Source organism: Grus americana, chromosome 2, assembly GCF_028858705.1.
Source record: "Grus americana isolate bGruAme1 chromosome 2, bGruAme1.mat, whole genome shotgun sequence".
Taxonomy (NCBI): domain Eukaryota; kingdom Metazoa; phylum Chordata; class Aves; order Gruiformes; family Gruidae; genus Grus; species Grus americana.
This window is the reverse complement of record NC_072853.1, coordinates 24,365,693-24,389,770: the sequence shown is the minus strand read 5'-3', so window position 1 is coordinate 24,389,770 and position 24,078 is coordinate 24,365,693. Positions and strand designations below refer to the sequence as shown.

The 24,078-nt window shown below is 39.1% G+C and overlaps 1 protein-coding gene across 7 annotated transcripts in view; it reads left to right on the top strand.

The window, feature by feature from the left end:
• Nucleotides 1-24,078, top strand: part of VPS13B (vacuolar protein sorting 13 homolog B) — a 485,973-nt gene that overhangs the window by 5,708 nt on the left and 456,187 nt on the right. For all 7 annotated transcript variants that reach the window (XR_008575696.1, XM_054815083.1, XM_054815086.1 and 4 more), the window contains exon 3: nucleotides 1,899-2,042. Coding sequence is in view for 6 of the 7 variants with exons in the window: in XM_054815083.1 (XP_054671058.1) it covers nucleotides 1,899-2,042 (144 nt within the window). In the remaining variant the exon portion in view is untranslated. The remainder of the gene's footprint in view (nucleotides 1-1,898; nucleotides 2,043-24,078) is intronic.

Here is a 24,078-nt window from a genome sequence, read left to right as displayed (position 1 = left end):
ATAGTACCAGTAGAAAGGCTGAGGAGATATCAGCTGCAGAATGGAGAGAGTGTTCCTTGAAATTGCTCCTTTTAGCAGTTGTTGTCACTGTGATGGTGCTAGGTATTTGTGGGTAAGAATAGTTGACTCCTCTTTTGGGTGACTAATGAGGGGCTATCTTGGGATGCTAAGCTGTCACAGTTGCAATAGTGGTTATTTCAGTTCTGAACTTATGACAGTAACTGCTTAAAAAAATCAAAATTTTTAGTGGGCTTTCAAAACATGTCACTAAGATTTGATTGTGGTTTCAAGATATTGGGCAAATAATGACACTAACTAGCTTCACTGAAATATTCTATAGGTAGACTTTATAATATATGGCAAGTACTAAATGCAAAATACACTTGTCCTCAAATTTTGTTCATATAGAAGTTCTATATGAACAGCGGGGATGAGTCTAGGGTCAAGCAGTGCAGGAAAATAGGCTTTCTGGATCCAATTCTAGATGTTTGTCTCAAATTCTCTAGCAACTTGCCTGCTTGACCTCAGAGTTTCACGGACCTTCTCTGTTTAACTCCTACTCATTGATAGGAGTACTGAGTGAAAGCACGTAAGTACCTAAACTGACCCGAGGTGCAAAGGTGCTTAAGCCCTGAGATGCCTAGTTTTACCAGGGAAATTCTCAAGTTCTGAACAAAGGTTTGTGTTCCTGAGTTTACTAAGAAACACAACAGTTAAGAACCTGGGGGTGCTGGTCAACAGCAGGGCCAATGTGAGTCAGCAGTGTGCCCTTGCAACTAAGATGAAGATGTAAACACCGGTCTATAAGCAACTACAAGTGAAGACATCTGTTGGTTTTTTCCCCATTAAAACTTTAAATTATTTTATAGCCAGAAATTTCAGGATAGGACATCAGAAAGGTAAGAAGATATATCATCGTTGAAGCCTCATCATTAGACTACTTAGTATGGAGAATGCTGCCTTAAAATTCTGACATAATATCAAATATTGTTTCTTTGTTTTGCATTAAGCACTTATTTCCATTATTTTAAGTCTTGATTTCTAGTCCTGGGACCAGGTCTCTAGCCTGACCATTCTGTCTGATAAGCATTAAGCTCGTGATTCCCAGGAGAACCCCTGAAGCTACTGGGGAAACTTCAACACTTTAGATAAGCTATTTAGGATACAAACCTTGGCACCTTGTTTCCTGCTCACTCTCTGCATGCAGTGGCTGGCCAACTGGGGCTGTCCTATAGAAATGGGATCTATGCCTGGCACTCCACCTGGTCAATGTATTTGTTAGAAGTTCTGGACTGACTTGCACCAGTTTTTAAAGCAGTGTGACATCCATGTTAGGCCTTGGTGAGGAGGAGTGTGGTTTTGCCAATGAAGAATTCAATAACTTTGTATTTATTGAGCAGTTTGGCCCACTGTTGCCCCATTCACATCAATCTTAAGAGCACCAAGGTTTTGCAACTCAAAATACTAAAATGTTTTGGAAGGAATTGCCTTGCTGTGGCTTTGTCAATGTTGATTTAATTCCGAACTTGTATTCTTTAGAGTAATGCAGGCTGCATATCACTTTAAGTATTTACTTTCACCTAGCTCATTTCTACTTGTCCCTTCAATAGTGACACATTTTACAGTAACTTCACACAAGAGATGTGGTTTTAAACTGTCTTTTATTATCAAGGACATGGTAATCTAAATGTCGTCTTTGAACAGACTAATTGTAACATAAGTGTGCAAGTGATTATAAAGCCAGTTGTCAAGCCCCATGGCACACTGCTGATTGGGGGAGGGAGAATAAATTTTAAGTTATGTTTTGTGCTAGAACCATACTGTTTTAAGTTACAAATGTGTCTTGAATTTTGATATGTTTCAGTGGTTAATTCACCACTCTTTGTTGTTGTTGTTAGGAGCTGAAACTACCATTTACTTTTTTAAGCGGGCATATTCATGAACTTCGGATTCATGTGCCATGGACGAAATTGGGATCAGAACCAGTTGTCATCACTATCAACACAATGGAATGCATCTTGAAATTAAAGGATGGAGCTCAGGTGAGAAATGTGATGAATACTTTTCTATCATTGAGAGCTTGATGAAAATAATAGCTTCTACAGGTCACTTTCTTTAAACCCAACTGAAGAATCAGGCACGTGAAGTTGCGGTCCCTGTTATTTTCTAAGAGGCTAATACTGTTATTGTCATGATGGCTACTATCTTCTCTTATGCACATTTTTAATTCCTTATTAGCTGTGTTCTCGCTGATGTAAAAGCGTCTTAGTAGTGCTCTGCCAGAACTTTCCTATGACTAGATGAGGAATGGATTTAAGGAGCAATGTAGCATCCTGTGTGCTTCCAGCTTCTGCCTCCCAAGAGACAGTGCTAGTTGCTTGAGACAGCTGTGTGTGATACCACTGAGCATTCAGCATTTTTCAAAAGATGTGTTTGTTATTGAAGGAGTGCTTTAAAGATCCTGGAGTGTAATCCTCTTTTCCCTTTGGAAGTTATAGTACTTGCTTGAGTGTACTTGGAAGACTACTTACATATAAGGGTCTCAAAGGGCTTTTTGTTTAGTTGCTTGCAATAATTAATCCATTACACCATTTCACAGGCTCAGGAAAGATTTCTTTTTGACACAGTGAAGCCGAAATATGCAGTGACTCAGTCTTGTTATGAGTCTGACTTAGTTACCAAGAAGTCGTTGGGTATGTTAATGTTGAACTAAGCTTCTTTTGTCAGTGTGGTGCTTTATAGAGTCTTTGTGGTGGTGTGTGTGGTGGTTTTTTTTTTTTTAAGCCTTGTTCACATTTTAATTTCAACAGAGTCCTCCAGTTATATTAAGGATCATGCAAAAGAAAATTGCAATTTGTGCAAAGCTCTTAAGTGGTTGGTAGGGTGTTGATGAGCACATCAGTAATTAGATACAAGGCAGCAACAACACTGGAAAACACTTTTCCATTACATTTGATATTTCTTGTAACATTCTTTTACAGTTTCAGAGCTAAAAGGCTTTTGTTGCTGGAGTAGAATCTCTAGTCCTAGGTATGCCATCCACAGAGCATATGCTTGTGTTCTGTAGTTGCACTTCATCTGTGTGCATACATGCATGTGCACATAGACACATGTGTACACACCAACAGCCAAATGCTAAGTACCTTTCCAATGTTAAGGTAAGATTTCAAGGCCAGATGTTCCATGAGAAACGTGTTTTAGAAGCAGCAAATTACAACTAATTATAGAAGTTGCAGAAAAAAATATCTAGCCCATGACTTTGTGCAACCCAGAACTAATATTTGCTATTGGACCATGCAGATGGCTACTGCTGGAATGATCAGATTTCCTGCTTGCATGGTATTTGAAACTTAAATTTTGTGGTGCATACAGCAAAGGGTCAAGTGTCATGAATGTAAAGCACTCTCAAAACAAGTATTTGTTACAGATGTTTAAGATTCAGAGGCAAGAAAAGATTTTTGAAAATTGCAACTGACATTTGAACAAATTATTCAGTGGTATGTACACTCAGGAGGGTAAAATTTGGATCTGTGCCATAGAGGGATTATCTTTGACTAACAAGAATGTAAATGAAAGCACTTCTTTTATGCTGTTTTCTGAGGATATAGTTTAAAAAGTTGACAGCTTGAATTTTATTTCTTAAATTACTATTTGAAAGTGTTTTATAAATGTTTTGATAAATTCTTGTGTGCTAACTTCCAGTGTGACAGTGTACTTGGCTAAAACCAGTTGTCATAAAAATCTTTGTAATAAGTGAATAAAAAAAAAACTGAATGAAATGGAGTATTTCTGTGGAAAATTGTAGTCAAATGAACTTTCAGTGAATTTAGCTGCAACTGGAACTGTTCTGCGAAGAAATTCATACCAGCGAAGAGCATAATTAACAAGAAAGCTTAGTTTAGTTCCCAAAAATTTATTGGCTTGATCCTGCGTGTCCTTCCTCAGATGAAACCTCTAATGAGCACATGCATAACTTTACCTGCGGAAAAAACAGAATTTCTGACCTCAACTTAGTGTGATGTGTATTCCTTGGAAAGGGGCTATTTCAAAGAATGGTTTTTTTGAAGACGTATGGGAATTAATACATGGCATTGTTTGAAGCTATTGTCCAGTGGACCCTACAGTTTTCTGTGAGCAAAAAAACTTCCCTGTGTATGTTTTTTGAAGAGTGTCAGCCTCTTGTGAATGCTTTTGTAAATCTGTGCTTTACTCTGATGCTGCATCATTGTTAGTTCGTGTTACATTGGTTGTTTTTGTTAATGCTATTGCTGCATCTCCTCAGCTGAGATAAGTTTGGAGTAGACAGTAATGGCTCAACTTCTAGTTTTATGCTGATATTCTGCTTTTCCAAGCAGAAGTGTTGAATAAGCGGTAAGTTCACCCAGTGATATACAAAATCCACAGTGTAAAATTAGTGGTATTTTTAGTGAATTGTGTAGTCTGAGAATTTTGAAGGTCACTGCTCTTCCCCTTTATCCTGTACTTTTTTTCTTAGGTGAGATTACCACTTCTAAAAACAGACTGTTAAATAAATATGGCTACTTTATAAGAAAATGAAACTTAAGCGCATCAGGAACAGAACTTTGCAGTGATTAAAGTGGTGTTCTATTGAATATGCTTTGTATGTGCTGTTTTGCTTATGAATTTGGTTTAATGCCAGTAATTGCAGTAGAAATTGGGTGCGAGGCATTTTGCATTGCTTTTTGATGTCTGTCAGCTTAATGCAGCAATACCTGTTTTCTTGCTCCTGAATGTCATCTTCTGCAACACTGAGTTTTAATTAAAAGTATGACCATTTATAATGTTTTCAAAATCACGAAATATGTTGGTAAGTACAAGTTGAAATGTGTTCTTACACACTTGAATGTGATTCTGAAGTTCACTTGATTTGTATTTGTTATGGTAATTGACTCCCATGAAGATGTTCTTCATGAAGGTTATGTATTATTTTAGCAGGTGGTTAAAGTTCCAGTACTATATTCTTCTCATTACTTATCTCTATATATTAAATCTCAGGACTTTTATCTAGAATTGAGGTCCCCTTGCTAAACCTTTGTTAATGCTGTTTTTTACCCTAGAGTTTTTCTCCTTGTTTTTTTGTCCTGTTCTACCCTTCTTTACTCCTTTCTTTTCTATGCAAACTTTTTAATTTTTATTTTATTTTTAAAAGCTATTTGAAATTCTTTGCTCATTTCTTCCCCCCCCACCCCCCTTCCATGCTACAATACCTCTGTGCTCGAACCAGAGGCTCTAAATTCAGTCTGTGCAAATTGGGAAGGACAAGTCTGTGTTTGTTTTCTTCACCTTCCTGACATTATAACAAACCGCAAGGCTAATCTTCTTCATGTTCAACCTTGAATTCTGTGGCTTTTAGTCTTGGAACTGACACAAATGAGGAGATTCAAGGAGAAATGTGTTAGCTGTATTACTGCTTCACTTTTGAGTCCTTGCCTTTAATCAGGATACAGTGCATCAGGAACATGCTGATGCATATGAAGATGAAAACTCTCCCTACCAGAAGGATAACTAATTGTGGAATCAGGGCAGACTGTTAGATCCAAGCACTTACAGGGGCACAGGGAAGCCAAGTAGTTGTCTGCGTGCTGATCCAAACAATTAAGCACTGTTCCTTTTGAGACATTACAAAGGAGGTTTTGAAGGAATATAATAACTTTGTGGAAGCAGTGGAGAACAGCCCACAAGCATGAACGACAGAATAGCAGACACGTATTCTTATCTGACAATCAGTAGAGACTGTCATTGAAGAATGCTGAAAGCAGAAATTGATCTTGACTGGGAAATGATTGAGATGGTAGATAGGGCTTGCAGACGGGTTATGAAGGACTTTGAAAGTGAAGACAGAAGTCTTGTGTTTGAGGGTATAGTTATATAATGTGTTTGCTTAAGTGGTAAAGCTAGCTCCAGGTCCAAAGCAATGCTTTGCTATTTTGCCCTTCTCACCTGGGTTGAAATAGTTCAATTGTATGTGGTTGTATGAAGAAGCACTACTGTTTCTTCCATTTGAGTATATGGATATGCTGTTCAGTGATAGCAAAAATATGGTAAGAGTTGGAGGACTAACTAACAGTCTTTACTGGCCCACCTTTCTGCTTTTGTTTTGCTTGTGTAGAAGCTCAAGGTTTTAATTTTTCAAATATTTTTGTTTGGTACTTACTCATTTTCATAATGGTATCTTTAGTTCAGCAAATCTGATACTGAGTTTTAATGTTTGTATACAAGGTTTAAGGTGAAGACTATATTGAGAGCTGCCCTACAGGAAGCAAACTGTCATCAGCTGGTATTGAATCATAATCTCAGGTTAATGATGAATAGAAAATTCTATGCCCATTCATGCTGCTTTTTATTTGTATTTTAATAGCTGAATGTAACAAGGGAGTTTTATCTGTTTCTATATGTGTGTGCATACAAATAAGTATCTAGAATAATTTTGGTTGGAAAAGACCTTTAAGATGATCAAGTCCAACTGTTAACCTAACATGGCCAAGCCCACCACTAAACCATGTCCCCAAGCACCACATCTACATGGCTTTTAAATACCTCCAGGGATGGTGACTCCACCACTTCCCTGGGCAGCCTCTTCCAGTGCTTGACAACCCTTTCGGTAAAGACATTTTTCCTAATATCCAATCTAAACCTCCCCTGGCACAGCTTGAGGCCATTTCCTCTCGTCCTATCACTTGTTACTTGGGAGAAGAGACCAACCCCCACCTGGCTACAACCTCCTTTCAGGTAGTTGCAGAGAGGGGTAAGGTCTCCCCTCAGCCTCCTTTTCTCCAGGCTAAACAACCTCAGTTCCCTCAGCTGCTCTTCATAAGACTTGTGCTCTAGACCCTTTTTCTTATATATGCATCTCTAAGGGGGTGTGTGTATATATGTTAGTAGCAAGAACAGTTTTTTGTATTACTTTTTAATTAAAACAAATTCCTTTGTGGAAATCAGTCTTAAGTAGAGTTTAATGTGTTTCCAAAGGTGCAGGAAGGTTTGGTGGAGACTTTGGTTGGGTTTTATGCTATTTTCGGTCAAGAACTCCAGTTTGAAGAGTTTTTACATTTTCTACGAATTGTTTGATGTGAAAAGAAATGTTTTAGGTAGGAGATTCTCTTTCAGGGATATTATCTTTCTAGGGGAGAAATACCATATCTCACAAATCTCTTGCAAAAACATTGAGTAAACTTATTTTTTTCAGTAGAGGAAACAGAGTAAAGGCAGGCTGTAACAGCTGCTAGGAAAGACCTTGCAGCATTTGGTTCAGGTGCTTGTCTTTGTATTTCCAGTGGTTTTCAAGTGAGTGGCTAAAGAGGAGATACTGAACAGCTTTGCTTAAAGCTGGATTAGTATTCATACATTCTAGCTGGGCAAGCAAGAGTGACCATGTGATTTACCTGTTTGGGTTTTTTTCCCTACTAAGCACTTTCATATGAAAAGTCTTTAAAAGCAAAGTATCTGACTTTTTAAGTTGCAGTAATTCTGTTTGCAAAAGAAGAAATTGCCTTTGTTGTGACTTTGTTTGAAGATGCCTGTAGGCACATCTAATGCTCTGGCTGTAGAAGTCCTTCCACTGCCATTGTGTTGCCTCAGCCTGAGTAACTGGCTTGCTTACTTAAATGCCTGTTGCTATCTTAGTCATTTTAGACAGTTTTCATGTGAATTTGTCAGCATATTTTTTTTTTAAGCCCTTTTCAGTGCTAAGTCATGGTGATTTCAAATGTCTGAAACTGATTGCTGTGAAAGGTATGAGTGGCCCCACTGGATTCCTAATGTGCTTATGCCTGAGCCCTAGGAGAGCTTCCAATGTTCGCGTGCTGCCTACAGGCAAAGATAGAGGGGCAGTCCTGACCTAATCCTAGTGCTTCATCTGGGTCAGTGAGCCTTGCTGTGGGTGTTTCTGCTGAAGAACAAGACTTCAGATAGTAAGCACTCTTGCTTTCTGTTCCATGCGGTACAGGATGACATCTGTATTGGCAGTGCTGTACCTGGCCCCTGAGAACACCCATAGGGACAAGGCGTGATAAACTGTCCCAGTGTCTTGAAAAATGCACATGACTGTTTATGCGAGAAGGATCTGAGTAGGAGGACACTTTTCTGAGCAGCCAAATGGTGGATGACTTAGCAAGAGAGGGACTGTACGAGTACCCAGGGCAGCTGAACTTTCTGGTTTCTGTAACATCTTCCCAGTTTTTTATTATGACAGTACATGTGTGCATGAAAGGTGTAAACAAGATTGTTTTCTTTTCTTTCTGCCAGCTTGTCTTCTAAGCACTCTCTAACTGGCTGAAAATTACATGCTTATTGGAAAGATTTAAAACTTGATAGTTTCCTTTCTTGAAATAGTTAGTCCAGCAAATGTCAACATTATACATCTTTAAAAACAGAAGCCAAGTACACTGTGTCAGGCACGTTTACTATGATAGCAGATTCGGGGACAGAAAAGCAGGCAAATATATTTGGGGCTGTATTCTTACTAAGGAGCTTGGACTTTGAATGCAGCTCACTTCGAGGAATGTTGTCAAAATCAACCTGGTCGTTATTACAAAATGTATTGAGATTGTATAACACACTGATTTGTGTTCAAATGAATGCACTTTGTGAATTATAAGTGTAATGAAGAGAATGGAAGACAAGGGTATGGCTCTGTGTTGGTGTAAGTCTTGCAAGATAAAAAAGCTGCCAGGAGCTGTGTGTAGTTACAGTTTTCCTTTCAGTGCCTGTAGCAGCTGGAGCAATAGTAAGTAAATGATGCCTTCTCGCAGCTTGTCTGTTGTCTTCTGAATAAGCCCTTCTCTGTGTACCTCTTTGTGGTGTAGTTCAGATCAAGTTTGTGCTTTTGAAGAAATCTCCTGGTTGTCCAGACTTGCTATGCTTTGACCTCCATCGTGGGGTCATCTCAGAACTGATGAGCTGGATCTCTTTTGGATGAAATTAAAGGGGAAAATGTACTCTAGGAGTATGGTAATGTTCTCCAGCCACTAACTGAAATTGATAACAGTTGTCTTGTGTGAGTTGTTAATAGAATCAATACTCTGATCACCAGCCAGGTATGGCCTTAGGAGCATAGTGAATCCCACTAGACCAGTTGAGTTTTTTTTCCTGGAAATTGTTCTGGCTGTCCAGGTTCAGAAAGTCTGTCTAACTCATGTTTAATGCCTACTTCTCCGCTTTTCATAGTTAGCATGTTTGTGACAGTAGTCATCTCATGAAATGTCTAATAATGGACATGGCGCAAGCACCACTTTTTTTATTTTCCTCTCTCCTCCTTTATAAAAGCACATGCCTCTGGTGTTTTCTGAGACTGCAGTAAATTTGTATGTTCCTCTTATCCAAGTGTTCAGGAAAAAGTTTACGTGGTAAGAAAGCAGAATCTAAGCTTCCAGAATGATAGATTTTTATCACTCTGTTCATTCATATAATGGTTTAAGTACCAAACATTCTGCAAACAGTCTGGAATTACACTCTCAGAATGTAATCTCTCTTAAATGAGAAGAAAAATGAAAACTGTCTGTGGTAGTCAAGCAGGTTCCATATTACAGGCAAATACCGGTGCTTAATATCTACGTATTTGGCATGGACAGGAGACAGCAAATTAATACTCATATCTTACTTCCAGCAGTGTCTTGAACTCTGTATAAACAGCAGAACATTGTGGTATGAGATTATTTGTCAAGAAGACTTCCAAGTGAAATGAAAGAATTTTAGGCATATGAGGATGTAGAGATTAACAGGGAAGGTAATGGACCCTGGCACAACTAAGTAGTGCAGCTGCGCTTCAGATTGTCATCATGAATTTTCTTTCTCAGGCATGAACAAGTGCAGTCCTTATGTCCTTCATACTAACAAACCTCAAGGTATGATCACATTACTGTGTGTAGACATCTCATAGTGTTGCTGCTATTTATTTTGTGCTCCTCTGTACTGTGGGAACCTAATTCAGTACAGGTAGAGAGCAAGATGTTTCTGCTTTTCACGTTTTAGAAGTCTAGCTCTAAAATTCCTCTTGTCTTGTTCCTTCTGTCCCCTGAGCTACCTCTTTCTAAACTGATTGTTTGCTTCAGTTTGCAAAAAATGATTGAAAGACAGTCTTCATAATACAGTACTGGTAATTGTAAAGCTAATTTGATATGTACATCTTATCTTATAGCTGCTGTACTGGTGGAGGGCCACTGCTTGAAAACAACTTTCTTCCAGAAGTAATAATGCCTGTCAAATGTTGGGGTTTTGTTGAGGTTCAAGGCCTCAGGCTCACTAGTTGGCTCACCGTGCTTTGTGGTACTTTCTATCTTTTAGTGTACTCATACAATTGATTTCTCTTAGGCATATGGACTAGGCTTCTTGTGATGTATTCTAAATTGCTTTTTTGCTTTTCTAAAATTTAAGTATTTACAATTAAAGATTTTTTTTTAATACTGTTTGGCTATATTGGCTTAGACTGGCTCATTGTCTTTTTAAGATGTCTGTTGTGTGTTGGGAAACATGGCCTTGCCAAAGACGAAATAATGCTTTTTAAGTTTTAAACAACTCGTTGTCCTCCAAAAAAACCAGTTTAATTGTTCTTTAAATTCAAGAAGGACAGAAATATATTTACTTATGTACAAACATGGGTTATATACATTGATGTTTTAATTCTTTCTACGTATAAGTGCACATGAACTTCATTTTAACTCCCAAAACAATGTCCCAGGTTTGGAGGCTGAGTTTTTTCCAAATGTTTGTGTGGTGCTAGCTCTGTGCTTCATTTAATGTATGACCTTTCTATAGGCTGTTAACAGTCTCTGCAGCTGCAGGGTTGCTTAGCTTAGTGCAAGGAACACATTTGGAGCATGCCCTTTTAAGTTAGTTGGTCTTGTGCAGAAAGAACATCAGTCGGTAGCAAGAGGAAAGGATATTGCAGGTAGGACTAGTACGTGGAGGAAGGCTAGGGCAGCCAAATGGAGAAATAGGTGGGAAGAGATTAAAGCCACATGGTAGATGTGAAGGGGAGAGGTGGTTTTTGGGGTAATGGGTAGCGGTCCTTTAGGCTTTCATAACTTCACAGGTAATTCTAAATATGCTGTTTAATGAGATGAGGGTAGGACACTTACATCAAATTTCATTTGTTTCCCTTGGAACACCTAACTAGCTGAGAAATAGCTCATTTCTTTTGGTGGAAACCTGTCAGGATGCCACATTTTGGAAAGATATAGTCCTAATTCTGTACACATTGGAGTAGTTTTCCACATGTATGAATCTTTTAGGGAATCCTGCGCAGTGCTGAATTTCTTGAATCTGTCATAATATTTCAGTCTTTCAGTAGTTTAATATATTATCATGTTCTATGCTTTGAAAATTCTTTTTTTCTTCAGAGCAGATTAGTAGAACACAGTTATTTCATGGGTTTGTTCTAAATAGATGTGTATATGGGGCTTGCTGTTTTCTGGATCAATTTATATTTCAGCAGAAATCGGTGCTTTATGCGACATGTGTTTCTGATTTGTACTTTTTTTAAAGCCTTTGGCTTTTGGGCAGACACTTTTAAATTAATCTTTTTCACTTTCCTCCCTTCATTTTTGTTTATTCCCTTATTTATTCTTACCCTTTTTTAAAAAAAAATTCTTAGTGTGCCTTTTTTTAAACACTAAAAATGTGGGCGCTGACTTCCTAATTAGCTTCCTTCTTTCTACTGAGAGCTCCAGTTTAGCTATAACTGTCCTTAGATAACTTGGCTATAGAAGTTGATTCTTCTACTCTTTGTAACCTCTTCACCTTTCCATGCTAGGTCCCTTCCTCTGTCAGTTTTTCCCAAGTTCTGTAAAATGTGATTTTGACAAAGTAATGAAATAATATCTTAGTAGTTCTTCTCAGGCTTGTGAGTATTTTGCCATGATTCTTGTCATCTTTCCTTCAGTTTACTTGGCTGATGCAGCTCACTTAGTGCCTTCCATCTTGCTTCCGGCTCTAGCCTGCTTCTTCCCATGTGCTGGCATTTGGCTTAATGTGAGGTGAATTGGACAACTTGCTAATCTCAGAGAAAACAGAACCAGCCCCCAAAAGATGGTGAGGTTGCTTGATTTCTTTGTTCTGGGTTAGTGCATTGAATCAGCTTGCTGGGTGATCAAGTGATGGCCAAAGATGACGTACAGAGAAGACACCACATGTAGGAAAGGCTCAGCTCTGCTTAGCTCTATTGGCTAAATCTGTCCTTGACTGATCAGTCTCATCCCACTACAAAGTATATTGAGTGGTTATCAGCTGACCTACTGGACTGACCTTTCCAAATGATAGCCAATGCTTTTTTTTTTCCTCCCAAGAGTAATTTTCTGGAATTAGAGAATATTCAAGATCTAGTGTCTCTCTAATGCAATGGCATGTCAATGCACTTTGCAATTTCAGCTCAACATAGAGAGTGAAGAAGCAGACCGGGTCCATCTTCAAAACTGAGTTGGTTGAGAAATAACATGGTGAGAATTGAGAATCTCAAAATTTAGTGTTAAATCAACAAATGTTCATGTAATTTTGATCAGTACTATAATTGTTGATGGAAAAATAATTATTTTCATTTGCTGAAAATTGAAGTGCTGTGAGCCTGTTGCACAGGGGCTACCATTTCTGAAAACAAGAGCTAGATATCAATGTGAGCCTTTCCTTGGAACTGGACTGTATTAGGAGTAGAGACTTGTTTGTGTAGAAGCTGCAAACCATGCAGGGAGTATGTCCTGGCTGAAGCGTTTAACCATTTCCAAGTTGTAGAAACTCACGTGTTGTTGAGAATATTTTATTGTTATCCTATTTGATAGGATAGCACAAACACAGGCACAAGGAACACTCATTTTACCTCATTTGTCTCCCTGTCTCTCCCTCGTTTCTCTTATTTTTGCTTCCATAACATTCTCTAAAATTGATTCTAGTATTTGACTGTAATTTGCCACTGGCAAGTTATGTTCTAGTTTAAAAAAAAAAAAAAATTAGAAATCAAATTATGTATGCCAACAGCCAGTAAAACTGCTTGACCCCCAAATATGCACATTTCTCTTTAGTCACGCACATGAAAACTTACAAACCTATGCCAAATGCCAGTGTTAACAAAATCTGTACTATTTATTTTAACCAGAAGCAGGTGCTTCTCTTTTCTGCATGGGTAATCATGTTTCTGTGTTCATCTCTGTCCTGCAGCACAATTTTACTTTACTGAGCTGCCTCTTACACACTTCTTCGACATATTGTCCATATATATCCCACTTTTGTTGTTGTTTCCACTTTGCCTGTGAAATAATTCAAAAGTAGACAGTTCAGTAGTGTTGTCCATGTGGACAGGAAGATTTTTTTGTCTCAGAGGAAGCTGATGTTGCTTCTTTTACTCATTTAAAACTGTAGTTCCATATTTCCTGCTTTGTTGCTTTAGATTCCCTTGTGTGGGGGATTGTGATGTTATTTAACAAGTGAGGACGCAGCAGACCTACATATCTGTTGTGCTGCATTGGTGTAGAAAGCTGGTTCTTTATACATATGTTTGTGTGTGTCTCTGTCTATGCATATTAAAGACAGCTTCCCATCTGACTGTTTTTCATTTCATTATTGCTTGATGATAAGGAGGAACAGTTGGGACAGGAAATATAAATAGCACATAATACATAGGTAAATGCTTGCTTTACAAAGTCATAATGTCACTGTTGTTCCACATTTTGGTAAGGCAGCGATAGCAGTGAAGAGCTGTTTTCTGACTGTTTGGTGGGTAGGCACTGTCATGTATGCCTAGCTAAATGGTAGTCAATGTGTATTTAATGTCTTTCCTTCCTTCCCTCAAACAAACCAAACCAATTTTTTTCTTCTGGAGTTCTTTCATGGACCATCTTCGCATGTTCTGTAATTGCTAGAAAATTGCAAACCTCAGACTGAGTATTTACACTACATAGTACAGCTATATTCTAGAAAGTTTGCGTGAAGACTGTGCATGTTATGGTGGTTTATTTCTAGATCAAATCAGCTGAATTTGTTTTGTGGAGAGAGGAGAAGATGATATGCAAGTGACTTCTAGGCTGCAAAACGAACTTGGAAATGAACTCTTGGCAAAGCACTGGTTAGAAGGCACATTGTTGAAATGTAAATAATAGTTTTGTTCTGTACCAGCTAGGATAGCTAGTATCCAGTACTATATTTTTCTTTTTTTTTTTTTTTGAAGTAGCTGTGCTGCTAGGGAGTTGAAGGGATTACATGTCGCAGAACAACATCTTAGTAAGGAAATGGATGGCATAGTAAGTAAAATATTAGAGCTACTGCAGTGATGATCACTGTAAATGGTGTTTTAGAACTTCGGAGTATGTTGTGGGTTTCAAAGTTGTGGTGGGTTTGAATATGAACACACTAGAATTAACTTCTAGTGTAGCTTAATGTGGTATGTTTCTAAAAAAAAAAAAAAAAACCAAAAAAACCCCAACAAACCCCAAAAAATCAACAAAAAAGACCACAACCCAAAAAACCACACCAAGCAAAAAACAAAGTCAACAGGTTAGTAGGTAGAAAAAACTTTTAACATGGAAAATAAGGGGGTGATTGGTGACAGCCAACCTGGCTTCACTAAGGGCAAATCGTGCCTGACAAGTTTAGTGGCCTTCTACGACAGGGTTACAGCATTGGTGGATAAGGGAATAGTGACTGATGTTGTTTACCTGGACTTGCATAAAGCATTTGACGCTGTCCCACATGACATCCTTGTCTCTAAATTGGAGTGACATGGATGTGACGGACCATTCGGTGGATAAGGAATTGGCTGGATGATCATACTCAAAGAATTGTGGTCAATGGCTCGATGTCCAAGTGGAGATCAGTGATGAGTGGTGTTCCTCAGGGGTCTGTATTGGGACCAGTGCTGTTTAACATTTTTGTTGGTGACATGGACAGTGGGATCTAGCACACCCTCAGCAAGTTTGCCGATGACACCAAGCTGTGTGGTGTGGGTGACATGCTGGAGGGAAGGGATGCTATCCACAGGGACCTTGACAGGCTGGAGAGGTGGGCCCGTGCAAACCGTGTGAAGTTTGGCAAGGCCAAGTGCAAGGTCCTGCACGTGGGTCGGCACAATCCCAAGCACAACTGTAGGCTGGGTGGAGAATGGATTGAGAATAGCCCTGAGGAGAAGGACTTGGGGGTGTTGGTGGATGAGAAGCTCAACATGAGCTGGCAGCCCAGAAAGCCAACTGTGTCCTGGGCTGCATCAAAACAAGTGTGACCAGTAGGTTGAGGGAGGTGATTCTCCCCCTCTACTCTGGTCTCATGAGACCTTACCTGGAGTACTGCATCCAGCTCTGGGGTCCCCAGCACAGGAAAGACATGGAGCTGTTGGAGCGAGTCCAGAGGAGGGCCATGAAGATGACCGGAGGGCTGGAGCACCTCTCCTCTGAGGACAGGCTGAGAGAGTTGGGCTTGTTCAGCCTGGAGAAGAGAAGGCTCCAGGGAGACCTTAGAGCAGCCTTCCAGTACCTGAAGGGGCCTACAGGAAAGCTGGAGAGGGACTGTTTACAAGGGCATGTGGTGATAGGACAAGGGGTAACGGCCTTAAGATGAAGGAGGGGAGATTTGGATTAGATGTTAGAAAGAAATTCTTTATTGTGAGTGTAGTGAGACACTGGCACAGGCTGCCCATGGAAGCTGTGGTGCCCCCTCCCTGGAGGTGTTAAGGCCAGGTTGGATGGGGCTTTGGGCAACCTGGTCTAGTGGAGGGTGTCCCCCTGCCATGGAATTGGATGATCTTTGAGGTCCCTTCCAACCAAACCCATTCTGTGAGCTCGGGAGTTGCTTCAGAGTGACTGTTCTGAATAAAGTGACGTGTGCTTCTGAGCTTATTAACCTCTCTGTGATACTGCCTGTCACCTACAGATGTGTACAAGTATATCACATCAAAATTAGAAGGGAAAAATAGCACAACATCTTGCCAGAAACTTTTGCATTAATATATAATGATTTTGGAAATGTGTAAGTATCCTGAATGTCAGCACTTAAAAACATAATACAAATGCTGTATACAACAGTTCATCTATTTGAGGAACTGCGCTGCGGGATAGTCCTGGGCAAGGTAACTAACCGCATCAGTCCCTGCCAGCAGACCTGTTCCTCCCTGCCACAGTCCCTTTCCTTCCTTATGGTGTGGACTAAGGCATTCAGAGGGCAGAAGCTTGTACGTCACTGATGAATCTGAATTACAGATTTAAGGCCAAGTTACTTTTGCTGTTACACAGCTCAGGATTCAAACCTGCACCAGCTGTTTTCAGAACAAGGTTGTTGCAGCATAAGTCTTCGCTGTTCATGGTGACGCACCGGCTAGAAAAGGTTGTTTGGTTTCTTTTTTGCTGTGGTTAATTTAGTGAATTGGTATTTGGTGGTGATGTCATGGTATGTATTCTTGAATTTTGGAACAGAACCCACTTGCACAGGAACAGAGACAAACAGTGATTGCTGCAGTGTTATTGCTACAGAATCACATTTCAGAGCAGACCTTTGGGATTTTTCAAGTTTATAGGAAAAAACCTCCACCATTAATGGTCTTTTTGATACGCTTGATTACTGAAAGTAGAAACCAACAAAACTATGTATTTATTTTAATTCTGCAGGTGGGCAAGTAGATGTAAGAGTTGAAACTCAATACTACAACCTCACTGATTTGTATTCCAGGAAATAGGTTTACTAAGACAAATGCGAATACTAACATGTTAAAGTGGTATATTTCTCTATAAAGTCCAGAGAAACTGTTCTACTGTGTAAATACAGGTGTATAAAGTGGAAAGATTAAGCGTAATCCTTGTACCTTTACTGATTTTTACTTAGCTTTTTTCCTGACCTATTTACAGCAAGGAAATACAATGCCAATAGTCAGTGTCTTTGTTCCAAAGTATAGGGTGAAAGGATTTATATATAATCTTTGGCATAATTCCTAGAAGTCTAGGGTTGGATTCTGATTCGGCTTTCCCTGGCGTAGGTCTGGAATACCTCAGTTGATTTACTTTGGAGTAATTCCAGATTTGTCCCAATCCAGCTGACATCAAGTCAGGACCTTACAATCCAGCTTTGTTTCATGTAGTCGGGTGAAGAGTTTGGATTGGTATGGTTTAACGGGGAATGAGGTGAGGTAATGCATTTAAAAATATTTCCTTGGAGAGGAAGTAGTTTTTCCTTGTTTGTTGATAGATTAAAGCATAGTTAAATTTGTTGGAATGTATTTTAGCTCCTCATTATAGCAAAACCTACTATTTCAGAAGGGGCATGATTACAGATTTTGTAGTGGAAAAAACCTGTAATTTATCCACCTTTGGTAAAAGCATCTTAAAATTCCAAAAGACAAAATACTCTTAATTCTTTCAAGTACAAAGTGTACTCTGAAATTACAGCTTGTTCCTTTTGGAAAGAGTGGTATTTTCTCTGAAAGACTGTGATTCAATTATAATTTATTAGATACAGTTATTGAACTTAAGCAGAAAAATTCCCTTTATGCACCTATTGCTTGTGACTTACCTCACAATACCTGCACTTAGAGTGGTTCCTGCTAAACAATTTTGATGCACAACTGATGAAGATTATGTCTTATTTTGAACACTTATGGGCAATAATAAACTCTATCCCAGTGAGCTGGACTTTTTTTCCAAAAGAATGGGGAAATGTTCAGGTTTAACCATGCATTTTCTTTTCTAAGGAAAAATCACTGGCTTACTGCTTTACATGCCAGAGAACCCCATGGAAACTGTACTGTGCTGCTGGCAATAGCTGGGACCATCCACTTGTTGCAGTCATCTTCTTGGTTTAACTCCCAACTGTTAAACAAACATGAACTTTAACTGTAAATATTTATTTCTTTGCCTCTGGGGAAAATGGAACAAACTTGATCCTTCTCTTGAGAAATATGAAAATATTTTTTTTTTCTTCCTCTCCTCTGTCATATTTATTTAGTGGTTCTGTCTCTGACTTGCTAAGAAACCATGTCCTGAGGCCATCACCTTGACTTACTGAGGATCCTCACTTGATTTCCTTTACCCAGGCACCCATTAGCTTTGGACTAGTTGGTGTCTAGCAGGGCTATCGGTCAAAACACAAAGGCTAAAGAGCCTAGAATGCTTGAAGGTGTTACCTGTCATTTTAAATGTAAGTCCTTATGCATTGAACTAATTGGAGGATGAAGAACACAAAGCTGCTTTACCCATTTTTATTTTATATGCATGAATCATTCTTCTGGAAGATGTTGTCATTTAAAGGGCTGTATTGATTTGCAAGTATTTTCAGTTAAAGCTGAAAATGTATTTTGGTTTCATTAGATAGCAAAGTGCCTCTTTTTTTTTTTTTTTTAATTTTCCCTGTTAGCCTGTCGGCATTATTCAACATTTCATGTTAGTGTAGGATTCTCTGAAATGAGCTAACAGCTGCAGCAGTAATGTGTAATTACTTAGAATTAGGCCCAAAGCTCATTAGTCCTGATATTTTGGAATCATGTTGATGATTAGGGGCTACTTTTCAAAGTAATGTGGTTTACTGTGCAGTTCTGCGAGCTGAGGGGTCTCCTGATCAATGCAATCGATGCTACCCCACAGTCTGCTGTGGGGAGCAGTTGTGTTCCAGCCCTTTGGGTGGGTGGGTTGCTCTTAGGTTTGTGGCAGAAGCGTGTGTCATGTTTCATGGCTTCTGGGACCCTTTCTGTAGGTCAATGTCATCTGGACTGTGCTGTATATCTGTGTAGGTCTGCTACCTTCTGGAAGCCACTGCCTTCCTGCATCTCTGCTGGATTCCAGGTGCTGAAGCTTTCTGCCCTGCAGTTTTCCCCAGCAGGGCCTGATGAAGACCTGAAAGAGGGCGGACAAGAGTGTGCTGCTGACTCCATAGAATTCATTCAGCCCGTTCCTGTTGGTCCCCTTTCCCATGTGTTCCTCAGATGTGGACAGTGACAGGGTTGTGGGGTAAATGCATTGTTCTGGCAGTGGGAAGTGGCCATTTATCCTGGAAGCTCTTCAACCCTTTTCCCAGCGTGCATTTAAATACAGGCTCATTATATGATAGGGGAGAGGCTACAAGCCTCCTAGATAAAATGGTTGTGGGGAGCAGGCTGCCTGCTCCAGTGCAACCATCTGGTGTGCAGCTGAGGCTCTTAGGAGAGAAGGCCAAAGGGAGCAAGCGAGATGAATTGTCCTGCCATATTCCACATGGCCTGTGGGCTATAGGTTGCTCATCCTCGATATTTGCTTACAATTGTGAAGAACATTAAGATTTTGCAGTAAAACTTTAGAAAAATACTTAACAGCATGAGAAAAATCTGCTTAAGCCACAATGAACTCTTCAATTCTTTTTACCAGCCTTCCGCAAGGAGGGAGCATCTGGTGGACAGAATAGATCAGAGTCCCGAGTGCATATGCTAGTGGTTTCATTGTCATCAACAGACATTACAATTTTGTTGATTTATTTTGTGCAATGAATAAAACTTCATTTCCTGCTCTGTTAAGGATGTTCTACTTTGCTTGACTTGTACAGAAATGAGCTATGGTTGTATCCATATAAAAATTGAAAGCAATTGGGTGGCATGGAGCTAACAGTGGACATCTTTTTTTATCTACTTGTGCATATACAACAGTTCATCCGAAATCCTCTAGTTGTTGATGATGCTAAATCTTCTGCATTTAACTTTCCCTCCTCAGGACTGTTATCTAAGGGTCAAGATACTATCATCTTTTCTTTGTTTATTATGTATCTAAGAGTATTCAACTCATAAACTACAGTGTTGTAAGCCACATTTATTACCTATATACTAATTGTTTAAGCATTCCTGTCCTCAGTAAAGTAAAACCAAATGAACTGTTGTTGGAAAAGCAGAGATTAATTTCTCTTGGTGTCCGTCTAACACAAATTAACTTGAAAAAAGAGCATGCTATTGCTGTTCAGTCACTTTACTTTTGGCATTTTTGATGAAAACATCACTTCTGCAGGGTGATGTTTTCTTTCTAGTGAAATTCCAATGTTTTCAGCCTTTTTTTCTCTTTAGTCTTAAACCAACAACAACCAAACAACCCAAAACCCAACAACAACCACCACACCAAGATACCAAGTTTGGAAGAACACAGAGCAGTATTTTCCTGCTTGTCAAAACAGGACCCTTACATTTTTGGGACTACTCAGTATTGAGTTGTATCTAATTAAATTGCTTCTCTGTTGTGTGTGACTTGTAGCTCAGATGTCTGGTTCCCCATTCTGGACTGTGTTTCTGACTGTGTTCCCTAGGAAGCATTGCTTTCTTTTTTTCACCGAAGTGCTTAATAAGATCCATGAGTCCTGTGGCTACAGGGCACCACCAAGGATATGTTCTGTTGGAGGAGACAACTGGATGCACCCAGAACTAGTGTGTCTTAAGGCCATGTTTTACTTCAGGTGGATTTTTTTGTGTGTGTGTGAAAACAGTAGAATATTTTGATCAGACAAAATAAAGTTGGGTTGCTTTCAGGAATACTGGAAAACTTTATTTGAAACAGAAATACCAAAATACAGTTTTTCAGAAATCTGAAAGTAAACTTTGGTGTTTCCAATTAAATGATTTTTTTTCCTACAAGTTTTTGTCTTGATCTAGTACTAAAAGCAAGTATCAAGGTAATGAGACCACAGGAGTCTGACTGCAGTGAATTAGCCAGTGTTTCAGCATCCAGTGAGGAACAGACTTGCTTCAGAGTTGCCAGCTGATGAGCGTTCATCTTCCCTCCAACCATGCTGGACCTGGCTAAAAGTTGATGATTCTGGCCCACAAATTCTTAGTTTGGGATGCAATTATATGATTCTGACTCTATTTGAGGGTAAACTGCAGCTGATTTGAAACTAACACTTCATGTCTTTAGCTGTTCTTAAACCAGTCTGATGATTATACTAATACCAAGATCCTCTCCAATCCTTGGCACCAGTGGGACTGGTACAAGTCCTGTGTGTGTTGCTCATAGGAGATGGTTCTCAGCTCTTGAAGTAATTTTTCTATGATCTGTTGACACTAGTATTGCATGATTTCTGATTTAGTAGGCTTCTGAGCTCTCCTGAGCAGAGAGCAATCTGGTGTGCTCCTTTCTCATCTTTTGTGGAAAAGAACTGGGAGGCAGTTTGCTAGTTCCAAAACAAATGATGGGTAGTGCCACAAGGAGAGAGAAAGCTGCGGGAATTGCTGCTAGCAGTTCTGGAGAGATCCCTTGCTTGTGAGATACCACTGTAAGAGAAACATGAAGGAAATGTGGTCTGGTGGGATTGAGCTTTTTATGAGTGGTGGTGCCCTTCCTCTTTAAACCTTGTCCTGCCCTGCCTGAAGTCAGTCAAGAGAGCAGCACCACACACATACATGTTCCTTTCCCCGTGCTCCCTTGTGCATCATCTCAAAATGAGCTTAACTTTTAAGTTTTCTCTTTTCCCTTTTTTTTCCCTAGTGTTTCTGACTTTTGCTCTTTTTTTGATGACTGACCTGTGAATTTTGCCCATCTAGGATTTCTAGATGTGTAGGATATTTTACATTTTATGAATATGTAATATTCTTGGATATTTTCACCTAATACAAAATCTTAATAGTGATGATACAAGTATCTTTAATGTGTAGTGTGTTTCTGTTTTATACTAATATTTTTTCATTTGAAGAAACACATTTCTTAGATATGTGCAAAAGGCTTATCTATAATAATCTTGTATAGGCAGAAAGCAAGGACATACTTACATGTTCTGCCATTTTCAGTGTTTATCCCTGCCTCTAGGGTGATGTGTAGTGCTTTCTTAAACAATTTCTAAAAGTAACCTTCTGAACACATTCAGGTCATAATAGCATAAAAGCTTCCTTTGTGCATGATGATTTTTTTCGTCCTTGAATACTGTTGCAGTGAATTTAAATGTGGTATGATCCTGTCATCTGTGCTGGCTTCATACAGGTTCTTGCACAAATCAAAATCTTTTTGATACTTATTATATATACTTCATTTAACATATTATAGAAAAGTGATACATAATATGCGTTTAAATACAAATTTAAATGACAATAACAATATAGAATGTAAACACTTTTCTACACCATTATCTGTTTTTACTGTAGTCTAAGAATTGGAGAAAAAATTGACTAGCAATAATGTATCTTGTGATTTGGTAGAAAGAAGGTTCGTTTTGGGTGTGTAGTTGTTTGGGGTTTTTTTTGGTGAGGCTGCAGATAGTATGTTCCAGTGTGGTGTGAGTTACATTATCTGCTCAGTAAATCAGTTGTTTTGCTCCCCTGTAACAGCAGCTGTAACAAACTTCTAACAACATGTAAGTTGTTGGAAAAAGTCCCTAATAAAACTGTTAAGTTTTATTGAACTTCAAAACTAGTCTGTAATACATGTACCTATTCAGAGACAGTACTCACTGGGACTCTATTATGTTGAAAGTATCCGCCTGTTGGTGTTGGCTGTGTAGATAGCCGATTTTCTTTTTTGCTTGGGCCAAGCACTGGCTACGTAGGTTATGCAGAAGGCTTCTTGTCGCTACAAGGTGTAACGTTTAAGGTCCTGTAGGAGATCAGCCTGGGATCAGCAGTGTTGGTGCTTCACTGCCCTTATGGTACCTGCTTAGAAGTTTGCAAAGCCCCCAACTCCCAAGGTCGGCCATGCCGTCCATTGCTATCCACAGCCCTTCCCTCACCATGTGTGTGACCAGGCAGGTTCCTCAGTTGTCAAAACTCACGTGTAGTTCAGTAACTTTACCAGTCATTGCTGCGATGTGTATTGCTCTTAATTAATGTAATTCTGAAACCAATAGTTTGGTTGCCCAAAGATTAATTTGAAAATATTTAGCCATTTTAATTTCCTACTTAGCAGTGGCATCCACAGAAAATACCATGCGAGTAGCAGGTAGTTTCACAATTCTCTGGAGGGCATGATTTGCTACAGCTGTTTTTGCTGTACTCTTATTCAATAAAATGTTTTACTGAATATCTCATAACAAGCTGCTGTTACACAGTCATGGTGGTATTTTGTAATATACCTAAAATAATCCACCTGCATGGTTTTCAGCAAAGGTTTAATGAATTGAGTCTTCCCCCACTGCTGGCCTCCTTCTACCTCCCCACCATGAGTTGGAGAATGTCCCAAAATCTGCTTGAAAGGTAGCACTGGAGCAAAGTAACACGGAAACTCAGACTCCTTCCATCTGAGAAACATAGCCTCTTCCTCCAGAAGGGGGGGGAAAAAACCAAAACAAAACCCCCCCAAAAATCCCAACTTTGCTAGTTATGTAGAGTTAACAAACATGCCTTTCATTGCTTTTCGAAAAGGTTTGAACATTCTAACTTTCTATCTTTAACTATATTGTCTTATATTGTCCTGTTTTACATCAAGAACAACTGGACGTATCTGATGTGCGATTGGCACCTAGTTTCAGAACATTGTGCCATGGGATATTCAGATGGTTTAAAAGGTAGTCGTCTAAACAACTGTACGTTAGTATGGGAAAAGACCTGTTTCCAATAACTTTTATAGATCTTGCAGTATTTAATATACATCTAATAATATCTGTGTATGTAACTGTCTCTGTATGACCAAAATCAATTATTGGACATACTTTTACATTCAGATGCCAAATTAAAATTTATTGTCAAATGTGAGTGAGCTTTCTTTTTCCATTTAATAATGCTGGAACTAAGATTTACCACTCTGTGTGTAGTTCAACTTAGTATTGCTGTGAGATGCTGATGGGAATTTTCTCATGCTAGTTGGTTTGGCTGTTGTTCAGAGAGCCATTTTCATAACTTCTTCCAAACTGTTTTGGTAAACTTACAGATGTATAAGCCATTTAGTAAATTTTAGTCTCTTTAAAATCTTGTAGAGACATAATCACGCATTTGAGGTTTACATCGCAAAAGAGATATCTATGAAAGAGAACAAGGGCGATGTCTACTACTTTTTTTTTTGTCTTCTTGGATTAAGCCAAAGGACTTGCACTCGTTGGTGAAGATTGTATTTCTTGTATTAAAGATGCTGGTTTTAAGGAGCACTTTGTTTTCTGTTTCTACCACTCTTTCTTGTTTCCTTTGTCTTTTGTCATCTTTGTTGTACTATCACACCTCCATTTCTGATCGTC